This window comes from Neofelis nebulosa, chromosome 13 (assembly GCF_028018385.1).
Source record: "Neofelis nebulosa isolate mNeoNeb1 chromosome 13, mNeoNeb1.pri, whole genome shotgun sequence".
NCBI classification, from domain to species: domain Eukaryota; kingdom Metazoa; phylum Chordata; class Mammalia; order Carnivora; family Felidae; genus Neofelis; species Neofelis nebulosa.
In genome coordinates, this window is record NC_080794.1 from 75,806,893 (window position 1) to 75,828,612 (window position 21,720).

A 21,720-nucleotide genomic window follows, 5' to 3' on the forward strand; every position below is an offset into this window, starting at 1 on the left:
ATATAGAAGGTCAACCCTTCTCATATTAGTCAGGGGCATAAAGCAATAAAAGAGAATTCGAAATTGTGACTTCCCAGCTCTGATGCGCAAACCTTGCACCTGACATAGGAGGAATCAGCAGGAGCAGCCTACCTGCCCGACGACGATTCATCCGTGGGAGAGATTCTGGGGGTTTCCATAACACCGCGTTCGTGTGTACAGGGTGGCACTCATTGCCATTGTTTAATAATAAACTGTTGGTGCGTTCGTCTCTGGCACCAGGCTGTGACCGCCTTGAGTGCAAGAAGTGTCCTATCCGGCCTGCCAGCTGTCCTTATAGGCAGCGTGGGGAATGACATGCGGGAGGTGCTCAAATATTAGCAACAAAAAGTGTATTGGGGGGAAAAGTGTATTGAATACAGTTGCTTAAACAGGTCCAGGTAAGTAAGGTGAATAGTTTGTGGAGGTTTTGCAAACCTATACTGTCCAGTGAAGTGATGTTCTTTGGTTTAGGACTCCTTATTCACAACTTATGAGTGAAAATAGTTAATTGTGACAAGTTGTCGATGTTAGAGTTTGTAAAGCAAAGCTTGTTCCTGTTCTGTTAAGCTTCTTTGATACTAACTGCTGGGGTTGGAAATCACTAAAAAATTCAACATTGTGTAACTCTGTTCCTCTTTCCTTTTCAACAGGAAATAGCACCTCCTTCCTTAAATGAAAATAGTGCACTGAAACACACTGCAGTTAAAAGTGTTTTAACGGTGAAGAAATGATTTAACTTTAAAATAGTCAACCAAACATTCCTAGTGAGATATATTATTTCAAGAGAAAATAAAAATTTAGGCCTTTTTCACAACTCATATTGTCAATAATAACATTCCTATCATTATTTCTGAAATATACATATTAATAGTAAGCATTAAAGTAATTACGTTTCTTGAAACCAAGATTTTGAGTATTGGAGAAAGGAAATGCAATACATAGTCAAAGAAATTAAGTAAAAATTATGCAAACCTAAATTTGAATTTGGTAATATCAGTATGAACTCATGGTATTTTTTTTTCATTAAACGTCTGTCCACTGAAAAGGCCTGAAACAACGATCAACACAATGCACACTCTTATTCTCCATCATTGGTAAATATAATTTCCCACCAAGAGTCACCTGGGCTCCTCTTGGATATCAAGGACTGTTTCTAAGTCGGGGGCAGGAAAAGTACAATAAAGTCTAAGACATGTTGGTTGTATCAGAAAGCAAAGAAGAAAGTGAAGATAATAGGAGTTGTGTCAAAGACTCGGGGACAGGGGGTGGGCATTCAAAGGTATGCACGCTGGTCAAAGGACAATTAAGCATTCAAAAATGGTAACAGCAACTGATTGATACATCTACTATGTCCAAAATTAATGTGTGTTGATTTTTTAAAACATCATTTGGCCACCTTTGGAAGATGCCAAAGAATCATCACATTCTGAAAACTGATAAAAGAATCAAGCATCCTAACTTTCCTGTTACAAACTGAATCTCAAATAGTGTGGGAAAGTTCTTCACAGAATAACGGATAATAAATGCAGAAGATAGATTTTTTCCATTTTTCTAGGCCTGATGAAATAATGGACCTAGTTAACGATCATCAATGAGTCTAAAATCATTAGAAGAAAAGCCAGTGGAAAACTTTACAGTAGATGGATGGGGCTGACAACACTTGAACCTGATAGATCAATTTTAGTATTTCTCAAAGAGACATAACTAGATAATGAAGTGTCTTCTGATGTGATGCAATAGAGGAACACAATACCACCTGTGAAGTATTCTTACCAGAGGAGATGTGCTCAAAATTGAATCTAAGAAAAACTGCCATTACTTCATTTTTTGTTTGTTTGTTTTTACATTTATTTATTTTTGAGAGACAGAGTGAGACAGAGTGTGAGCTGGGGAGGGCCAGAGAGAAAAGGAGACACAGAATCCGAAGCAGGCTCCAGGCTCTGAGCAAGTGTTTAGCACAGAGCCAGACACAGGGCTTGAACCCACAAACTGTGAGATTATGACCTGAGCTGAAGTCAGACGCTCAACTGATGGAGCCACCCAGGTGCCCCTGCCATAACTTCAATATATAAATTGCAAGAAAATCATTAAAAGGAAATCTCTTTTGGGGTGCCTCGGTGGCTCAGTTGGTTAGGCGTCCAACTCTTCGGCTCTGTTCATGCATGGTCTCATGGTTCATGAGTTCCAGCCCTGTGTCGGGCTCTGCGTTGATAGCATGGAACCTGCTTAGGAGTCTATCTCCCTCTCTCTGCCCTTCCCTCATTTGCTATTTCTCTCTCAAAACAAGTTAGAACAAATAAACTAAATTTTAAAAAAAAGGAAATCTCTTTTTAAAGTATAGTACTGAATACAAATAGAGGATCTTGTTTGGAACCTGATTTGAACATAATTATTAAAAATCATGTGAGACGCTGGAAATTTTAAATACAAATTTTATGATATTAAGAAATTATTAGTGGGCCACCTGGGTGGCTCAGTAGATTAAGCGCCTGATTCTCGCTTTCAGCTTGAGTCATGATCCCTCAATATGTGGGATTGAGTCCCACATTGGTCTCTGTGCTGAGAGTCCTTAAAGAGGGGAAGCATAACTCCTCTTTCTTAGGTGTAGATGGTGTATAATGACTTCCTTCCAAAGTGTACAATATGCAAAGAGAGGGAAAACAAAAGTTAACTTTAGAGTACAGAAACCTGAGGAACACCACCAGTCAGGGGGGGTATGTCGCAAGCATGTTACAAAGGTATGTATGAATTGTGTCTTTCTACAATGTCAGTTTTATTCCATCATAAAGCAAGATTAATGTAACCGTAAAGCAGATTCAGGATTCTAAACTCAGTGAGATCTCTATGCGTTTAATTTGGCTTCCTACACATCACACCATGTACGATATAAAGTCATGCAACATACGCGATATGATAAGGATAAGAAGTTAATGAACAAAACAAAGTCAGTGTGTGAGCACACAGTTAAGATGAAGACTTGGTAGGTTCTGGGCCAGCTCTAGGCACCTACTGCTTAATATGTTCAAAAAGTTGAGGGTCTCTATTACGTTTAGAGATCACTCAGGCAGAGCCCTCCGCAGCAGGCGGTCAGATGAGGAAAGGTCAACACCCAGAGAGTCTGGCAGTTTGCTGCAGAAATCCTCCCTTTTAAGAGAAGTTTAATCAATCTTGGGCCTTTGCAGGTTTCTTTTAGTGCTAGTGATTATCAGCTCCTGATTCTTCCAGGCCTTACAGATTATTACCCCTCAGTACTTCCAGTCTATACTGGTTTTGGTGATACCTGGTGTTAGCTGCAGTACCCTTGGCTGCTTTCCTGATTACATCACAATTTGACCTCAGGGACGCGATCTTGCACTCTACAGGTGGAAAGCATCAACTGTCATGAATCACATCCAAGGATGTGCACTTGGTATGATGCAATATGAATGGCACTTTCCCTCTGTAGCCTTCTTTCCAAAAACCTATTAACTCCAGTCTTATCATGAGAGAACCATGAAACTGACAGTGGGGGAATCTTACAAGATGCCTAACAAGTACTCACTCCTGGAAACTATCAAGGTCATCAAAACAGGGAAAGTCGGAAAAACTGCCATAACCTAGAAGAGCCTAAGGTGATATGACAGCGAAATGTAAAAATGTGGTATCCTGAATGGAATTCTGGCTCAGAAAAAGGACAGTAGGTAAAAACTGAAGAAATCTAAATAAACCCTGGACTTTAGTAACAATGTATCAATGTTTGTTCCTTAATTGTAGCTAATGTGTCCTACTAAGGGGAAACCGGGTGTGGTTAATGTGAGAAACTACTAGCTTCTCAACTTATTCTGTAAATCTAAAACTGTTCTAAAAAAAAAATCCATTATGGGGCACCTGGGTGGCTCAGTCGGTTAAGGGACCAACTTCCGCACAGGTCATGATCTCATGGTTCCTGAGTTCCAACCCTGTCTCTCTGCTCCTCCCCCATTAGCGCGCTGTCTCTCAAAAATAACAAATTAAAAAAAAATCCATTATAAAGGAAAAAAAGATACAAGTCAGGATTTGCTTCCAAACAACAGGAGTGTGTGAGGGGTACAGATGCAGACAAGATCCACCGTGAATTGGCAATGTTCAAACTTGGTGATCACTACAGGGGGGTACCAGTTTTCTTCTCAATTTTTTTGAAAGGCCCCTAGTCCGCCCCCCCCCCCCAAAGTTTTCTAAGTATTTAAGTAGCACCAACACATAACCAGGTGCACTTGGGGGAAGAAAAAAGTGACCACCTGTGTTTAGTTTCCAAGACCAGGCAGTGGTAGCGGATTAATTTGAAAAACCTTGCAAGACTTTAAGTGGTTAATGCGACCCAAGGGACCTTTAGGGAGTCGGTTTGCGTCTTTGCGCTCAAAATTCGCCGTCCGCGTTCGCAGGGCCACATTTCTAGAAGCAGCCGGAATAGCTACGGCGTCTCCGCAGAAGAACTTCGTGAGCACGCGGCACCGGAGCACAATGACGTGGCCGGGAGACCAGAGCTCTGCTTCCCCAGCGCACGGAGGGCGCGCGGGGGCGTCGCGGAGCGCACGTGCGCGCGGACTGCGCAGGCGCCGCTCTGGCGCCGGGCCGGACTTCGGAGATGAGGTGAGTGCCGGAAGCGCACCTGGACGGCGGGGTTCCCGGGCACCGGCGGCCGCCACCACGGCCGGGCTTCAGAGACGGGTCGGGGTCGGCGGCCCTTTTGCCTCCTACCAGGTCAGGGTTCCCAGGCGCGTGGCGGAGCGAAGAGGGACTGCGTGAGGCCTTCGGGGCTTCAGTCGTTGGGGACCGGACGTTGGGCGCTGGACGTTAGGGTCGGGCGTTGAGGTCGGGCGTTGAGCGGGCACAAGGGGCCTGGAAGTGGAGAGAGGATGGAAGGGTGTTGGGGCCCTCGGAGCCTTGGCTGGGAAGGGCAGGTTTAGGGTTGGAGGTTGTGGTGGGGGAGGGGCGAGAGCCGTGAGACTTGAGCGCCCAGGCAAAGTGGGGGGGGGGGGGGCTCTGCCGTACGTTTAGAAAATAGTACTTCTGGGCATGATCCTCCAAGATGTGAACGTCCCCTGGCATCCCATTCGAGGAGCTGTTTTCTCTGGTCGCCAAAAGAAACTATAGTTTGTGGATTCAGTCACTGCTTTCGTTTAGCTCGAAGCTGCCTGTGCAAACGACATTTAACGCTGCCTAGACTTTCCCCCTACTTCCTGCCTTCTGTAGGGAACGTAGATGCGCCATGGCTTTAGCGGGATACGGGCGAGCCAGCCCTGGTTCCTTTGGCGAGGGTTTGTAGCTTGTCTGCTGGGCGCCAATCACAGTTAGCACTTGAGTCCTTGCTATGAATACGCTGGCTTGGTTGGCCTCTGGAGTGTGAGAAGGTGCTTCTAGTTTCCTTATTGAGCTCTAAGGGTATTGAATGCGAAGCGGCACGGTCTAGGAATCAGACCTGGATTTTCATCTCCGCTGTGCAAGGGTGCTCGCTCTGGCGCGCGGGGGTGTGGGGAGGGGATGGTTGGCAAGTTAGTTCACCCGCCCAGGTCCCCCTCACTCAGCTGGAGGAATAAGGACATAGGAATACTTTAAACCTCAGATTACTTCAGTGGGCAAAGTAGTTACTCATGAGTAGAAAAAGTTCTTGGTGGGAGTGGTATAAAAGTAAAGTCGAGATCATAGCTGCCTTTTACGCACTTTGTGAGCACCGGCCACGGTGCTAAGTCTTACACACATTCTCAAACTTAATCCTCATGGGTAAGTGTTATGAGGAAGTGAGTAAGGTTGGCCGCGTTTTGCAGAAACTGAATCCTAAAATGAAGTGATTGGGGTTGAGATAGCATAGCTGAAAGAGGAAGATGAGCCTTTGCTCAGATTTGGGTCTGACCCGCTTAAGTTTAAAACTTGTGTTCTGCTGAACCATTGGGTTTCACAGCTTTAAAACTGAGTGTTTCCTTTGAGTAGCCATTCTCTCTGAACGCGTGGGGAAAACAAAAGCAAACATCAGAGAAGAAAAAATCACAGCTCAGTATCTGTTGCAAGTACTTTTGGTATTAAAGGACAATGCACAGTGGTAAAAATTCACTTTAGCCTGTAGGCTGTAGTGTTCTGGGAGGGAAGGAGAAGGCTTACTGTGTCATTGGTTGCAGATGTATGCTGGGATGCTCCTGGCCACATGGAAGAGGGGGGAGCGGGATCCCAAGGGAGTAAAAGAAAAGGCTTGCCCCTCAGGGAGCTTCTTGTTTTATTGATGTCAAATCATGAAGCCCAGAACAAAATTTACAATACAAAGCTAAGGCCTTATTTTTGCCTGTAGAACTCTCAGTAGTCACTTCCATTCCATTGCTCTTTTATTACATCAGTGATTAACATAAATTTGGGGACCCTCCTAATTAACCTCTTGTGTTAGGTTAAGGAAATACATAACTAATTACTATGGATTTGGGAATGGTTATACATTCTTACCACCAGTAGCATGTAAAAAATAGTACATTTTATATAGGGGAAACTGCTTGTTTTACAGCTGGGTAAGATTACCCTATGAGGTCTCATGACCCTTGTAACAGTGTCTGATACCTCTCTGTACCTGTATACCGGAAGTCAGTAGCCCGAGGTTGGGAAGCATGGCATTATGGAATAGTGTCTGCCCACTCCAGATTCGAGCATGCCCAGTGATTGACACAGGATGAAGCCAAGTAGGGATAATTGCAGGTTTTTTACAAGTGTTTTTTAATGTCAAAATACATGTGTTAGAATTGATAGAACTGTAGGGGCACCTGGGTGTCTCAGTTGGTTAGGCGTCTGGCTCTTGATTTCAGCGCAGGTCATGATCTCACAGTTCGTGGGATCGAGCACAGAGCCTGCTTGGGATTCGGTTTCTCCCTGTCTCTCTGCACCTACCCCACTTGCGTGCACACATGCACTTTCTTTCTCTCTCAAAATAAATTAAAAAAGAAAAAGAATCGATAGGATTGTAAATCAAAAAAGGCATTTTTAATACGATAATAAACACTTTTTTAAAAAATTAAATTCTACAAGATTTTAGGTAATTGCAGGTTTTACATGTACTCACAGAATTCCAGGCTGCCGCTCCAAAAGCTAGAGCATGAGTGGAAGTGGTTAGTGTTCAAAGTAAGGGGGAGTATGATTCTGCCTCCCTGCTGTTGGCTCACGTCTGCAGTCCTGTGCTCTGTTAGAAGAAGCCTGTCTATATGAAGGTTTCTGATGAACTAGAGAAAGTCCAGACTTGTGAGGACCCCGGAAGGTGCTACATCAGCTGGTGAAGGACCTGGAGGAAAGTTGACCTGGTGGGACATCTCAGATATTTGAAAGGTAGTGATTACAGGGCAGCAACAGAATTGGGGGGGGGGGGGGGGGGGGGAGGAGTGAATTATTTTATAAAAAAGAATGCAGTACAATTGGCTGTCCAAAATTAAAGGAAGTTAAAAGCCTCTAGTTATAGAACAGGTCTTCACCACTATTTGCTCTGGGCGTTGGAATGAAAATTCCTGAATAGGGTGAGGCAAGTGAGGTGTCTTTCTAACCTACATATTTCACCTTTTTATTTGCTGCTTACACTTGTACATTGGGTCTAAGACTGATTCTGTTGTTCCTGAAGTCAAATTTGTTGGCTAATTTTTGGAGTTTGTAAGAGTGGATGTAAGACTTGAGGATTTGCTATTAAATTTCAGAAAACCTCATAACATGATGTAATTCTCTGTTTAAGACTGCCAAATGTAATTTCAGATAATGAATTTCATTTTTCCTGTCGAGATTGTCATGAAAATAGTGCAGCAGTGTCTTTTAAGTAGTTTTCTATCAAAAGATTCAAATACCTGGGGCGCCTGGGTGGCTCAGTCGGTTAAGGGGCCGACTTCGGCTCAGGTCATGATCTCGCAGTCCATGAGTTCAAGCCCCGCGTCGGGCTCTGTGCTGACAGCTCAGAGCCTGGAGCCTGTTTCAGATTCTGTGTCTCCCTCTCTCTGACTCTCCCCCGTTCATGCTCTTTCTCTGTGTCAAAAATAAATAAACGTTAAAAAAAAAAAATTAAAAAAAAAAGATTCAAATATCTTTTGAATACTTCACTGTACAAAAACACCATGGTGGGTGCTATGGGAAATCAGGGGGTTTTTGTTAATGGTTTTAAGAAGACATGGTTCCTGCACTCAAGCTACTTAAAATAACCTAGAAGACGGACGTAATTATCTATAGCTAACTGTAATACAGGGTGGAAAGTGACTGTGGATTGATTGTCAGCCTTACTAAATGACAAAGTTAGGAAAGGCTATTTTGGGAGTTACATGTTGTGTATTGAGGGTCCCACTGGTGTCTTGAGAAGAGGACTATACCCTACTTTTGTGGTTTAAATATTACTTGATCCTTTACTTGGTTTAGAATTAACTACACTTTAGGAGAAATAGGCTCAATTTAAATGTAATAGTAATATTTTAATTTTTAAGGATATTTTAATCTTTAAATTTTTTTTGATGTTTATTTTTGAGAGAGAGCATGAGTGGGGGAAGGGCAGAGAAAGAGGGAGACAGAGTCTGAAGCAGGCTTCAGGCTCTGAGCTATCAGCACAGAGCCTGATACAGGGCTTGAGCTGTAACTCACCAGCCGAGCCATGAGATCATGACCTGAGCTGAAGTCGGACGGTTAATCAACCGAGCCTCCGAGATGCCCCAGAGATGTTTTAATCTTTTTTTTTTTTTTAATTTTTTTAACGTTTTATTTATTTTTGAGACAGAGACAGAGCATGAACAGGGGAGGGTCAGCGAGAGGGAGACACAGAATCTGAAGCAGGCTCCAGGCTCTGAGCTGTCAGCACAGAGCCCGACGCGGGGCTCGAACTCACAGACCGTGAGATCATGACCTGAGCCGAAGTCGGCCGCTTAACTGACTGAGCCACCCAGGCGCCCCGAGATGTTTTAATCTTTAAAATGCTTTTTTCTGTAAAAGTAATTCTTATAATTTGGAAAATTATATATAGTGAAAAAGATTCCTTTGTCAACCTACTTTACACAACACTCATTGTTTTAAAATTTAATGTATTTCATTGATCATGCTTACATGCAGGGGTTATTTTTTTTTCCAGTCATTATATTGAATATACAGTGTTTCTGATTTTTCATTTGCTGTTCTAACACATTTCACAATATTTTTAAAACTAGGACCCTAAATGGTAACGTTAATATTCTATTTAGTAATGGCATCACAGTTAACTATTTTCTCCAGTATTTTTCATCATTTTAAATAGGATTTTTGTTATTTAGGATTATTTTAATGGGATGATTTCTAGAAGTAGAGTTGCCAGATGAGTGACTAGGAATGTTTTTAAGAAAACATCTATATCTCAGGGTGCCTGGGTAGCTCGAGTGTCCGACTTCGGCTCAGGTCATGATCTCACGGTTCAGGAGTTCGAACCCCACGTCAGGCTCTGTACTGATAGCTCAGAGCCTGGAGCCTGCTTTGGATTCTGTGTCTCCCTCTCTCTCTGCCCCCCTTCCCCCCGCCATGTTCTGTCTCTGTCTCAAAAATAAACATTAAAAAATTTTAAGAATACATTGATATCTTAAGAATGTATACTTAGAGACATACATATACATATGTGTATGTATGTATGTATATTCAAATTGTCTCCCAGTAAGAACATATTACTTTATATTCCCTGCAGTAATGAGTGTCCTTTTTAATCACACTCATGCTGGGTAGAAAATAAGTTACTTAATTTCAATTTTTGTTTTTTATTACAAATGAGGTTGAATGTTTTTACCCCTATGTTTATCAACCAGTCTTCATCTTTTATGCATTCTGTTCATGACTTTTGCTCACATATTTTATTGGTATCTATCAATTGTGCTGCAAATAACAGAAAACTCATGGGTTTATTTGATGCCATAGCAAGTCTATGCATAGATCAGAGCTGACGAACTGACTCCAGGTTACCGCCAGAGACCCCAGGTGCTCTGCCTTTCCAGCTCTACGAACCTTAGAGTGTGTGTTCTTCCTTTTGCTTATTTAAGCTTCCTGATTGCGTTATAGGAAGAAAGGGGTGAAGGATCCTGCTAGCCAAACCTGTCCGTGTTCATCAAGAAAGGACAGAGCTTTCTGGGAAGTTCTCCTCAGGAGGATTGATTATGGCCAGTGTTGTCTCTAGTGCCAGCTGACAAATCGGAGGTAGAAGATGGCCTTTTTGGGTCAATCACAGTGTCTGCTACAGTATCCGAATGTTTTTACTATTTATCCCATTTTTAAAAATTTTGGTGTTGAATTTTTCACCTATGTGTTAATCTTTATTTCCTGGCCTCTTTGCTATTTCTTGGAAGTTTTTGTTTTATAGAGTCATGTTTGCTATCATTTTCTTCGTGATATTTTACCACTTTTAAACAAACAAAAAACCCCGGAACGCTTCATCTTCTAATGTAGTTGTTGTAGGCTGATTCCCTGGGAAATAAAACCTGAGATGGAGGTTTGTGTACTGTGATGAGCGAACATGGCATTTGTGTTTCTGGAGTTTGTTGGGGTGGCCTTTCTAGTCCAGTATATGCCCAGTATTGGAAAAATGAATGCTTTTGGTTGTATTCATCGTGGTATTTAAAATATCACCACTTGCTTTCTGTATCTTGACAACTGTCTAAGGCACTCCTGACATTAAAAAAAAATTTTTTTTAATGTTTATTTTTTTCTGAGACAGAGCATGAGTAGAGGAGGGGCAGAGAGAGAGGGAGACACAGAATCGGAAGCAGGCTCCAGGCTCTGAGCTGTTAGCACAGAGCCCAACGGGGGGCTCAAACTCACGGACCGCGAGATCATGACCTGAGCCGAAGTCGGATGCTCAACCGACTGAGCCACCCAGGCGCCCCAGCACTCCCGATATTTTTGAAGTTGAGGTCTATTTTTATCGGCTATTAATATTAGTATTCCACCTTTTTTTTTTTGGTTGTTTGCATAGCATGTGTTTTAGTTCTGTTATTTACAACATTGCTATATAATTTTGTTTTATCTCTGCTGCTTATGCATAACATTTAGCTGGATCTTTTTCTCCCTAAGTCTTTTTCTCTTTTAATTGAGACTCAATCACTGATACTTGGATTTGGTTCTGTCACATTTGATGTTTTCCACTGACCATGCTTGGAATTTTTTTTTTTTTTCTGTTAGACTGAGATTTTTTCTTCAGTAATTTTATTTTTTTCTTCAGTAATTTTAAATTCATGTATTGTTTTTGTCCTTCTAGTAGTTACCCTAATATGTTAATGCATTTTTTTAATAAGTTTATCCGTTTATTTTGAGAGAGCACATGTGGGAAGGGCAGAGAAAGAGAATTCCAAGCAGGCTTTGCACTGTCAGCATGGAACCCGATATGGGGATCGAACTCTGGTGGTATTTCTTACCACGTCCAACTTTCTTCAGTGTAGGTGTGCTTTCCCTGGCAGCTGCAGGATCTCTCACTGTGACTGCCTATCTGCAGGCCTTGTGTTAGGGATCTTTCCAGGATCTGGTCCTCAGAGAGTTCCCCACCTTTGAGTGTGCCTGTGTGTTTCTTTTTATTTCATTATTTTTTTCTCTATCGTCATGGATTAGGCTAGGCCTAATTTAAAGCAGGAAATGAAATAGGCATTTTAGGACACCAGGAGGAGGACTTTTCTGGTATTTCTTTATCTTCTATTTAAAACAATGTTAAGCAACATTTAGATGATACTCATACCAGTTTAATTTTTTGTGGCTTTTTTTTTTGAGCAGTTTTGGAACGATAGGCAGTTTTGCCTGCAGTCAATAGACAAGCGGTGGTAACTCACTACACAAAGAAAAGTTGTTTGTCCACTTTTATTACTTCCCTTGGGCAGGACACTTAGTGTTCTTTAAGAGTAAGAGAAAAACAACAAGCCAGCATAAGGTCTGGATGGAGGTTTTTCAGAGGCACGTTGCAACAATATGCTACCTTCTTTTCAGAGAAGGATGCACACAGATATTCCTGAAAAACAGTAGATACAAGTTACAGTTTATGGAAGCGCAGCTGGAGATGATCAAAGCAGAGGCCTTGGGAAGAAAAACAGATCGCATGGAGGTCAGCTGAAGCAAACTGAAGGATGGCTGGGAAGAAAGGAGCTAACCTGGGGGATGAGAGAGGCGGGGACGGAGGGGGGGTGGCCATTGGGGAGTTGGGCTCAGCAGATACAAGGTCATACCATCTAAATAGGAGCCAGTAGAGAGATTCTAGAAAGGTAGGCAATGACCCGATGAAAACAATGCCCTTTATTGTATTTCACCTTTAAGTTGCATGCACTGAGTTGGAAATATTTCTTTTAAAATGTGAAAGTTCTATCGTTTCAAAAGCTTTTCAAAGTGAGAAACGGTGTCGAACTCTGAGATTATTCTTGATGTCTCTTGAGTTGTTAGTTTTTTGTCTGTGGTTGAATTGTGTGAAACTTGGGAGTTTGTACTTATCGATAGAGAATCGAATTGTTTTTTTTCTTTTGCCTTTAGGCCAGGCTGTGATATCACAGTTACCTCTGCTTTGGAATCATTCAGGAGCATTACCTGTTACATAAAAAGAAATCAGCTGGGCCTACAATGCTTCTACTTTTGTAATTAAAAATTGCCTTGTAAATATGCTTCTTCCCGTAGACTTCTGTGAATGTTGCATCGCCGCGTAGTATGATGTCCAGAAATCATTTGGAGGCATCTACTTATAAAATGACAGAGCCATTTAATTTTGAGAAAAATGAAAACAAGCTTCCACCATGTGATTCTTTAAGAAGTCCTGGAGGACATGCTAACCACCCTAGCTTCCGGTTGAAAAGTCCAGAGAATGGAAATAAAAAGAACAATTTTTTGCTTTGTGAGCAAACCAAACAGTATTTGGCTAGTCAGGAAGACAATTCAGTGTCTTCAAACTCTAATAGCCTCAGCAGAGAGGTGACTGGATCCAGAGACAGGAAAACGTTGCCTACAGGTAAGTGGAAACTACAGGTTTAATACTTCTTGATTCTGGTGGTTTCTTTGGCTTATCACAAGTATGTAATTACACACCCATGGGCTATTAACAGAATAATGAAATGGCCACCTTATAGTATTTGCATTTAAATATGAATCTAGAAGGAAAAACCAGGTGTCAAGTAGCTGCCTTTGACTAGATTCATCACAAAAAGGATTCCTGAGGAGAGAATGTCTATCTCCAGAGGAGCCCCCTCCCACCCCCACAACTGAAGGACTAGGAGTGGAGAAAGGAAATACTGTACTCTGGCTTTTTATGGGAACTCTACAGATTGACCATATTTAAAAAATACTATGCAAATTGTATGCATACAAAAGCTCACAAAAATGTAGCTAATACATTAAATTGTTTCATGAGGTGGTTTTTGTTGTTTTTTTTTTTCCCCTTTAGTCCTCAGTCCTAAAAACCTGGTTTTTAAGGAGGCTGGGCCCTGGATGAATGTGTATCAGATACGATCTTTTAATGTTATGGTGATGTAGTTCTGGCACGGGGTTTTCCAAGAGGTCAAAACTATTTTCTGAATCTCAGAAATCATTTGCTGCCTTTGTTGTGCCAACTTCATGCTGGTGCAAAAGCAAAGATGAGTAAAACAGTGGTGCTTGTTAGCCCCACGTAGGGACACCAGCCTGGGTTAGTGCTCACGAGTTTTTCATCGCTATGCACTTGTAGTTAAGACAGACAAAGGTGGAAATGCCAGTTTTACTAAAGTACGTCCTTGACAAAGCAGTAAGAGTTATTACGAAATCTTGAACCTTGCGTACAGGTATTTGTAGTAACAAAATGGGAATTATCCCCAGCTTCCGCTTCATAACGAAGTATGAAGAGCGTGTGTGTGATTGAGTTCTGAGCTGTATGGAAACTTTTTTCTTTGAACATCATTTCTACTTGAAAAGAATGACAAACTCTGGTTATTCAGATCTAGAGATGTGGCAGTCTCAAAAATGAACAAAGTGAGCCTGTCGCCTCAAGGAATACACCTGACAGTATTTTGTTGCTAATGATAAAATTCGAGCTTTTATGCAAAAATGAGAATTTCAGGAAGCTTGTATCTGCCACTCTGTGTGACAGCTTCTCAATACTTAAAGACTGTCCTCGTGAGATGCAGAGGGATGTTAACTAACACACGTGAATTTTTCCACTATTGTAAAATGAAATCGTCCACATTTGGAAGATCTGCGTAACTCAGAGTTTCTCAGTCTTTTCCAAATGACCAGTGTGTGATGTTGCGAAGTCACGTATGGGTTAAACGTGTATGAATGAATGTGCGTTCATGAATCAAAGTGCAAACGTATAAATCCACTCAAGGTGCAAGATGAATCAGTGGATTTCGGTGTCACATTATGAAAAAGTTTTAGATTCCACCTTGCAGCTACTCCTTAAACTACCTACCCCTTGAGTTTTGGCATGATGTTAAAGGAAAATATCCGTAATTATCTGAGAAGGCCGTTAAATACTTCTCCTTTTTGTAACCATGTGTCTGTGAGAGGCCAGGTTTCCTTTATATGCTTCAATCAAAGCAACATATCACAGTGGATTGAATGCAAAAGCAGATGTGAGTCTATCATTAAACCAAACATTAAAGAGAGGTGCAAAACAGTGCTACTCATAATTTTTTTTTTGCTTTAGAAAATGTATTTGCTTTAAAAATAAAAACAACCATGTCTACATGTAATAATTTATGTTTAAATGTTTTTAATTTTAAAAGTTTAAAATTTCTAATTATAATTTCTTTTTGTTAACATTTTTTTAAATTAAGTTAGCTTTAATTTTAAATTAAGTAAGCCCCGGTGTGGGGCTTCAGCTCACAACCCTGAGATCAAGAGTCACATGCTTTATTGATTGAACCAGCCAGGCGCCCCTTAATTTCTAGTATTAGTGAATATCGACAGACATGAGCCATATAAACAAAATCTTTGAGGTTCTCAGTAATTTCTAAGTGTGTAAATGAGTTTGGTGTTCAAAAATGTCTGAGAACTGCTGCCTTAGTGAATTGAGAAAAGTTCACAGTAAGAAGATTGGTATTTAAGGAAGTTTCAGGCAAATCCTTTATCATTAGGAAAAAGTAGGATTGTTTAGTGTACCTTTAAGGCTATTATGGTATAATTTTATTATTTGAATATCTAATTATGGTATTGTACATTTCTAGGAACAAAGTAATATTTGGCTTTTATGTTTTCCCTCTCTAGGAAACTCAGTGTCACCATTAAATGTTGCAAACAATTCACCACCCAAAGAAGTAAGTAGTAGTGTGATGTGTCAGGACTTTTTTTTTTTTTTTTTTTTCTGTTTTGTGGTTTTGTTTGGGTAAAAGATTCTAAACATACTTTGTATTGTGTTAATGAAGAATTATTCAATTTTCAGGTATTAGTCAAGGTCGAGCTTCCATTTCTTTAACCTAGTACCTGTTTTTTTTTTTTAATTATAATTTTTTTAATGTTTATTTTTGAGAGAGAGAGAGAGAGAGAGACAGGGTACAAGCAGGGGAGGAGCCGAGAGAAAGGGAGACACAGAATCCAAAGCAGGCTCCAGGCTCCGAGCTGTCAGCACAGAGCCCGACGCGGAGCTCTAACTCAACAAACAGTGAGATCATCACCCAAGCCAAAGCCGGACGCTCAACCCACTGAGCCACCCAGGCGCCCCTAACCTAGTATCTTTTAAAAACAATTCTTTCTTTTTAGGTAATTGTAGATTACCATGCAATTGTAAATGCAACTCAGCAGTTGACGTGCAGAAATAATACAGATCCTGTGTAGCTGTTTCCCCGTTTTTCCCTGTGGTAACTTGCTAACTTGCTGCAGAACTTTGTATAATATGACAACCAGGAGATTGACAGTGATAGAGTCAGGATACAGAACATTTCCATCATTCCCTTGCATGCTTTTTTTATGGTCCTATCCATTTCGCTCTTGCCCTTACCACTTCCTTAATCCACGGAAGCCACTAAATCTAATCCACATCCACAGTTTTGTCATTTCAAGGATGTTGTATAAATGGAGTCCTACAGTATGTAACCTCTTGGGATTGGGTATTTTCACTCAGCATAATTCTCTGGAGATTCATCTAGGCTGTTGTATCCATAATTCTGTTTTTATTGCTGAGTAGTAATGGTTTAACATTCACATGTTGAAGTACATCTGTATTGTTTCCAGTTTTTGACTCTTCCAGCTAAAACTGTTCTAAATATTCACATGCAAGGTTTATGTGAACATAAGCTTTTTGTTTTTGTTTATTTTTGCTCTGGGACAAAGGCCCAGGAGTATAATTTCTGGATCATACAGTATCACATATTTAAGAAACTACTAAAGTGTTTTCTAGCATAGCTATACCATTGTATGTTTGCACTGAGAAAATCTGCATCCAGCATCACCACAAGAATTTGGCGGTGGTTGTATTTTTATCGCCCCCATTCTCATAGGTATGTGGTGATATTTCATCGTGATTTTGTGCTCCCCCTAATGGCTAATGATAAACACCTTTTCACGTACGTATTTGCCATGTGTATATCCTTTTTGGTGAAATGTTTATTCATACCTTTTGTTCATTTTCTAATATGGATTGTTTATTTTTTTAACTGCTGAGTTTTGAAAGATCTTTATATATCCCAGATTCTAGTCTTTTGTCAAACTTGTGATTCACACATGTTCCCTCCCAGTCTGTAGCTTGTCTTTTCATTCTCTTACTAGGGTGTTTAGCAGAGCAAAAGTTTTTAATTTTAATGATGTCCTGATCTATTTTTCCTTTTATGGATTATGCTTTTGGTGTCCAGTCTAGAAACTCTTGCTACTTGGGCTTCAGGAAAAAAAAAATTTTTTTTCCCAAAAAGTTTTATAGTTTTACATTTAGATTTGTGGTCCATTTTGAGTTAAAGTTGTGAGACTTAGGTCAAGGTTGATTTTTTTTTTTTTTTAATGTCTAATTTCTCTAGCCCTATTTGTTAAAAATGATGTATTTCCTCCACTGAATTGCTTTTGTACTTTTATCAAAAGTTAATTGGGCATATTTGTGTGGGTCTATTCTGGATTTTCTCTTGTTTTCCATTGACCTATCTATATATTCCTCCCACAATACCATACATTACTGGAGCTATGTAGTAAGTCTTGAAGTTGGGTACTGTGATTCCTCTCACTTTTTTTTTTTTTTTTTAAATGTTTATTTATTTTGAGAGAGATCGACAGAGCACGAGCGGGGGAGGCGCAGAGAGAGGAGGAAACAGAATCTGAAACAGTCTCCAGGCTCTGAGCTGTCTGCACAGACACTTAACCGACTGAGCCACTCAGGCATCCCCCCGCCCCACGCTTTTTTTTTTTCCACGATTGTTTTAGCTTGTATGTAGCTCATATGCCTTCCAATATACATTCTAGGATAATCTTGTCCATATCTGCAAAAAGTCTTGCTGAGATTTTGATAGGAATTGTATTAAACCTGTATGTCAACTTAAGGATTATGGGTATCTTTGTTGTGTTGAATCTTCCAGTCCATGAATATAATCTCTCTCTTCATTTTTACTTAGGTCTTTGATTTCTTTCATTTCGTAGTTTTCAGCTTATAAGTTCTGTGCACATGTTATTATATTTATACCTAGGTGGTTTTTTTTAGTGATTGTAAATGCTATTATATTTTTTATTTCCATGTGTTGTCATGTTCGTGGCTAATATATATAAGTATGGTTTTGCATGTTTCTCTTGCATCCTGTGACTTTGCTGAAGTCACTTTAGGGATTTTTTTTTTTTTTTTTAGACATACCTTGGTATTTTCTATATAGGCAATTTTATCTTCTGCAAAGAGGAACAGTTTTATTTCTTTTCAATATATGTGCTTTATATTTCCTTTTTTTTCTTTTTTTTTTTTTTTTCTTTATTGCACTGGCTGGAACTTCTTTTTTTCAACGTTTTTTTTTTTTTATTTATTTTTGGGACAGAGAGAGACATAGCATGAATGGGGGAGGGGCAGAGAGAGAGGGAGACACAGAATCGGAAACAGGCTCCAGGCTCTGAGCCATCAGCCCAGAGCCTGACGCGGGGCTCGAACTCACGGACCGCGAGATCGTGACCTGGCTGAAGTCGGACGCCCAACCGACTGCGCCACCCAGGCGCCCCTAGAACTTCTAACCCTGTGTTGAATAAGAGTGGGGACAATGGATATCTTGCTTTATTTCCAAACTCAGTGGGAAAGCATTGAGTCTTTCACTATTAAGTGTAATGTTAGCTGTAGGCTTTTTGTAGATGAGCCTTATCAAGTTGATGAAATTTTCTATTTCTACTTTTTTGATGGTTTTTATTGTGAATCAGTGTTGAGTTTTTATTTTTTTTTAATGTTTATTTGTGAGACAGACAGACATAGAGGATCCAAAGCAGGGCTTCGGAGGGAGACAGAGGATCTTATGTAGGCCCGAACTCAGGAGCCAGGAGATCATGACCTGAGCCAAAGTTGGACACTTAACTGACTGAGCCACCTAGGTGCCCTGGTGTGGAGTTTTTCTAAATGCTTTTTCTTCATTCATTGATAATTGATCCTTTAGACTGTTAATTTGGTGGATTTCGTTGATGTTTTAAAATATTCTTTGGGGCACCTGGGTGACTCAGTTAAACATCTGGCTCTTGATTTTGGCTCAGGTCACGATCTCATGATGGGTCATGATGTGGGTCATGAGATTGAGCCCCGCATTGGGCTGGGCACTGGGCATGGATCCTGCTTAAGACTGTGTCTGTCCCCCTCTGCCACTCCTCTGCGTGTGTGTGTGTGCTTGCATGCTGTCTGTCTTCCTCTCAAAAAAAGAAATAAACGTAACCAGCCTTACATCTCTGGAATGAATTCCACTTTGTCATGGTGTATAATTATTTTTATATATTGCTGAATTACATCTGGTATCATTTTGAGAAGGATTTTGTTCGTAATTTTCTCTTTTTTACTGTCTTTGTATGGTTGGGGAGCAAAGGGAATATTAACTTTCTGAAAAAGAGGTTGTATAGGACTGGTGTTAATTTTTTAAACATTTGGTAGTATTTGCCAGTGAAAACCAGATAAGTATGAAGATTTATTTTTTAGGAGTTTTAAAATTATTTCAATTTATTATTTATAAGACTATTCAAATTATGTCCTATTGTGGTGATTTGTGATTTGCGAGGAATTGGTCCATTTTGTCTACATCATGAGATATATATGTGTAGAGTTCAAAGTATTTCACTATCATATTTGTCTTCATGGTCTGTAGTAAGATACACATTGTTTCATTCCTGATACTGATCATTTCTGTCTTGTTTAGTTTTCAAACAGTCTTGCGAGATCAATTTTATTGATCTTTTCAAAGAACCAGGTTTAGTTTCATTGATTTTTCTCCCAAGTTTTAATTTTTAATTTCATTGGTTTCTGTTTTTGGCTGTATTGTTTCCTTCTGTTTGCTTTGAGCATTATTTTTCTTAGTTTTTAGGTTCTTAAGATGGGAATTTAGATTATTGATTTAAGACTTTAACTCTTTTCTAACATGTGAACTTAGTGCTATAAATTTCCCTCTTGGCAGTGCTTTAACTGTGTCCTACAAATTTTGATTTGTCATATTTTCTTTTTTTTCAGCATTTTTTATTTCCTTTGAGACTTCCTCTTTGACTAATGAGTTCTTTAGAAGTGTATTGTTTAATTTTCAAATATTGGCAGATTATTTGTTACTGCTACTTCAAATTTGAGCCCACTTTGGTTGAAAACCATCCTCTGTATGTATTAAAATCTTTTAAGTTTGTTTTATGGCCCAGTATATGGTCTTAGTATACGTTCTGTTAGCATTTGAAAACAATGTCCATTCTGCTGTGGTTGGGCAGAATGATCTGTAAATGTCTAACAGAATCTGTTGGTTGTTGGTGATCTTGAGTTCTTCTGTTTCTTACTGATCTTCTGTCTAGTTCTATTCCTTGTTGAGGGAGGGATGTTAAAGTTCTGATGATCTGTTTTCAGTTTAGTTTTGCTTCACAAATGCTTCTATTCTAGAAGTCTGTTGTACTTACTGTATTTTTGTTTAATATGTTCTTCCTCCTCTTTTGTCCAGCGTTCTTTCCTTTATCATTTCCTTTATGTTTAGAGAACTTCCTTTAGCCAGCCATTCTTATATAGGATAGGTCTGCTGGTGACAAATTCTTAGTTCTCTTTCACTCAAGAATGTCTTGATTTCTTCTTTTCTGCAGGATATGTTTTCTAGATAAGTTTCTCAGCTAATGGTTCTTTTCTTTCAGCACTTGAGAAATGTTGTGCTATTTCCTTCTGTTCTCCTGGTATCTGATGAGAAATCTATTCTCATCTGAATTATTTTTTCCCCATAGGTAAGATGTGCTTTCCCTCTCTCTGCTAAGCTTTTTTGTCTTTAGGTTGAAGAATTTGACTAAGATGTGCCTTTGTGTGGATTTTTTTGATTTGGCTTGGAATTTGCTCACCCTCTTGATTTTGTTGATTTTTATCTTTTGCCAAATTATGTGACTTTGGGGCATTTTTTTTTTATTTCAGAACTTCTTCAGTTCTAATTGTTTATTTTTGAGAGAGAGTTGGGGGGGCAGGCAGAGAGAGAGGGAGACAGAATCTGAAGCAGGTTCCAGGCTCTGAGCTGTCAGCACAGAGCCAGACCTGGGGCTCAAACCCACAAACTGTGATCATGACCTGAGCTGAAGTCAGATGCTTAACTGACTGAGCCACCCAGGCATCCCAGGACTTCTTCAGTTCTGCCTTCTTTCTCCTTCTGTGACTCTGAAGACATGAATGTTAAATATTTTGTCATAGTTCCATAGGTCTTTGAGACTCTGTTAATTTAGTTTTTTTTTTTCTCCACTAGGTTTTTTCTCTGATGTTCAGATTAGGCATTTTCTATTGTTCAGTCTTCAAGTTTACAGATTCTTTCCTCTGTCCCCTCCATTCTGCTAATTGCATTTAAAATATTTCTTCTTTTACTCTTCAGTTGTAGAACTTCCATTTGGTTCTTCTTTATATTTTCCATTTCTTTGCTGAGACTCTTTTCATTTGTTTCAAGTGTGCTCATAATTGCTTATTACTTATGACTGCTATAAAATCTTTGTCAAATAGGGGTGCCTGGGTGGTTCAGTTGGTTAAGCATCTGACTTCGGCTCAGGTCATGATCTCGTAGTTTGTGAGTTTGAGCCCCGCATCGGGCTGTGTGCTGACAGCTCGGAGCCTGGAGCCTGCTTGGGATTCTGTGTCTCCCTCTCTCTCTGCCCCTCGCCTGCTGACAGTCTGTCTCTCAATAATAACTAAACGTTAAAAAAAATAAAAAAATCTTTGTCAAATAAACATCTCTGTCATCTTGATGTTGACATCTTTTTTTTTTTTCCCATTCAGTTGTGATTTTCCTGTTTTTTAGTATGGCAAGGTATTCTCTATTGAACCTGGCACATTGGGGCGTTATGTTAATGAAATGCCGTATCTTATTTAAACTTTGTTTTAGCTGGCTTCCTCTGACACAGAGGAAGGTGGGTGCTGCCAGGTGAGAGTAGATGTCCAGGTTCCCTACTCAACCTCTGACACTCAAGGGGATGCTCTTCCTTACTTCGGGTGAGGGTGGGAGTTCCTGACTCCTCGTGGGCCTCATGGGATACCTCCTCCATGGCTGGGAGTGATGAGTGCCTCTTGACTGACGTGGAAGTCAGGTAGAGTGGGGAGAGAGTAAGCGAGCCAGGGTGGGGAGTTGGAGGTGGTGGGAGAATTTGGAGACCCTCATCACTCTTGAGTGG

The 21,720-nt window shown here is 40.2% G+C and overlaps 1 protein-coding gene and 1 long non-coding RNA gene across 4 annotated transcripts in view; both read left to right on the top strand.

The window, feature by feature from the left end:
* Positions 1-19: 19 nt before the first annotated feature.
* Positions 20-834, top strand: LOC131493404 (uncharacterized). The gene is made up of 2 exons (XR_009252630.1): positions 20-419; positions 672-834. It is a non-coding gene; the product is annotated as an uncharacterized LOC131493404 (long non-coding RNA).
* Positions 835-4,477: 3,643 nt separating this feature from the next.
* The window catches only part of TDRD1 (tudor domain containing 1), a 49,361-nt gene continuing 32,118 nt past the window's right edge, over positions 4,478-21,720 (top strand). For all 3 annotated transcript variants that reach the window (XM_058697852.1, XM_058697853.1, XM_058697854.1), the window contains exons 1-3: positions 4,478-4,629; positions 12,628-12,955; positions 15,184-15,233. In XM_058697852.1, coding sequence (XP_058553835.1) covers positions 4,501-4,629; positions 12,628-12,955; positions 15,184-15,233 — 507 coding nt within the window. In that variant the 5' untranslated portion in view covers positions 4,478-4,500. The remainder of the gene's footprint in view (positions 4,630-12,627; positions 12,956-15,183; positions 15,234-21,720) is intronic.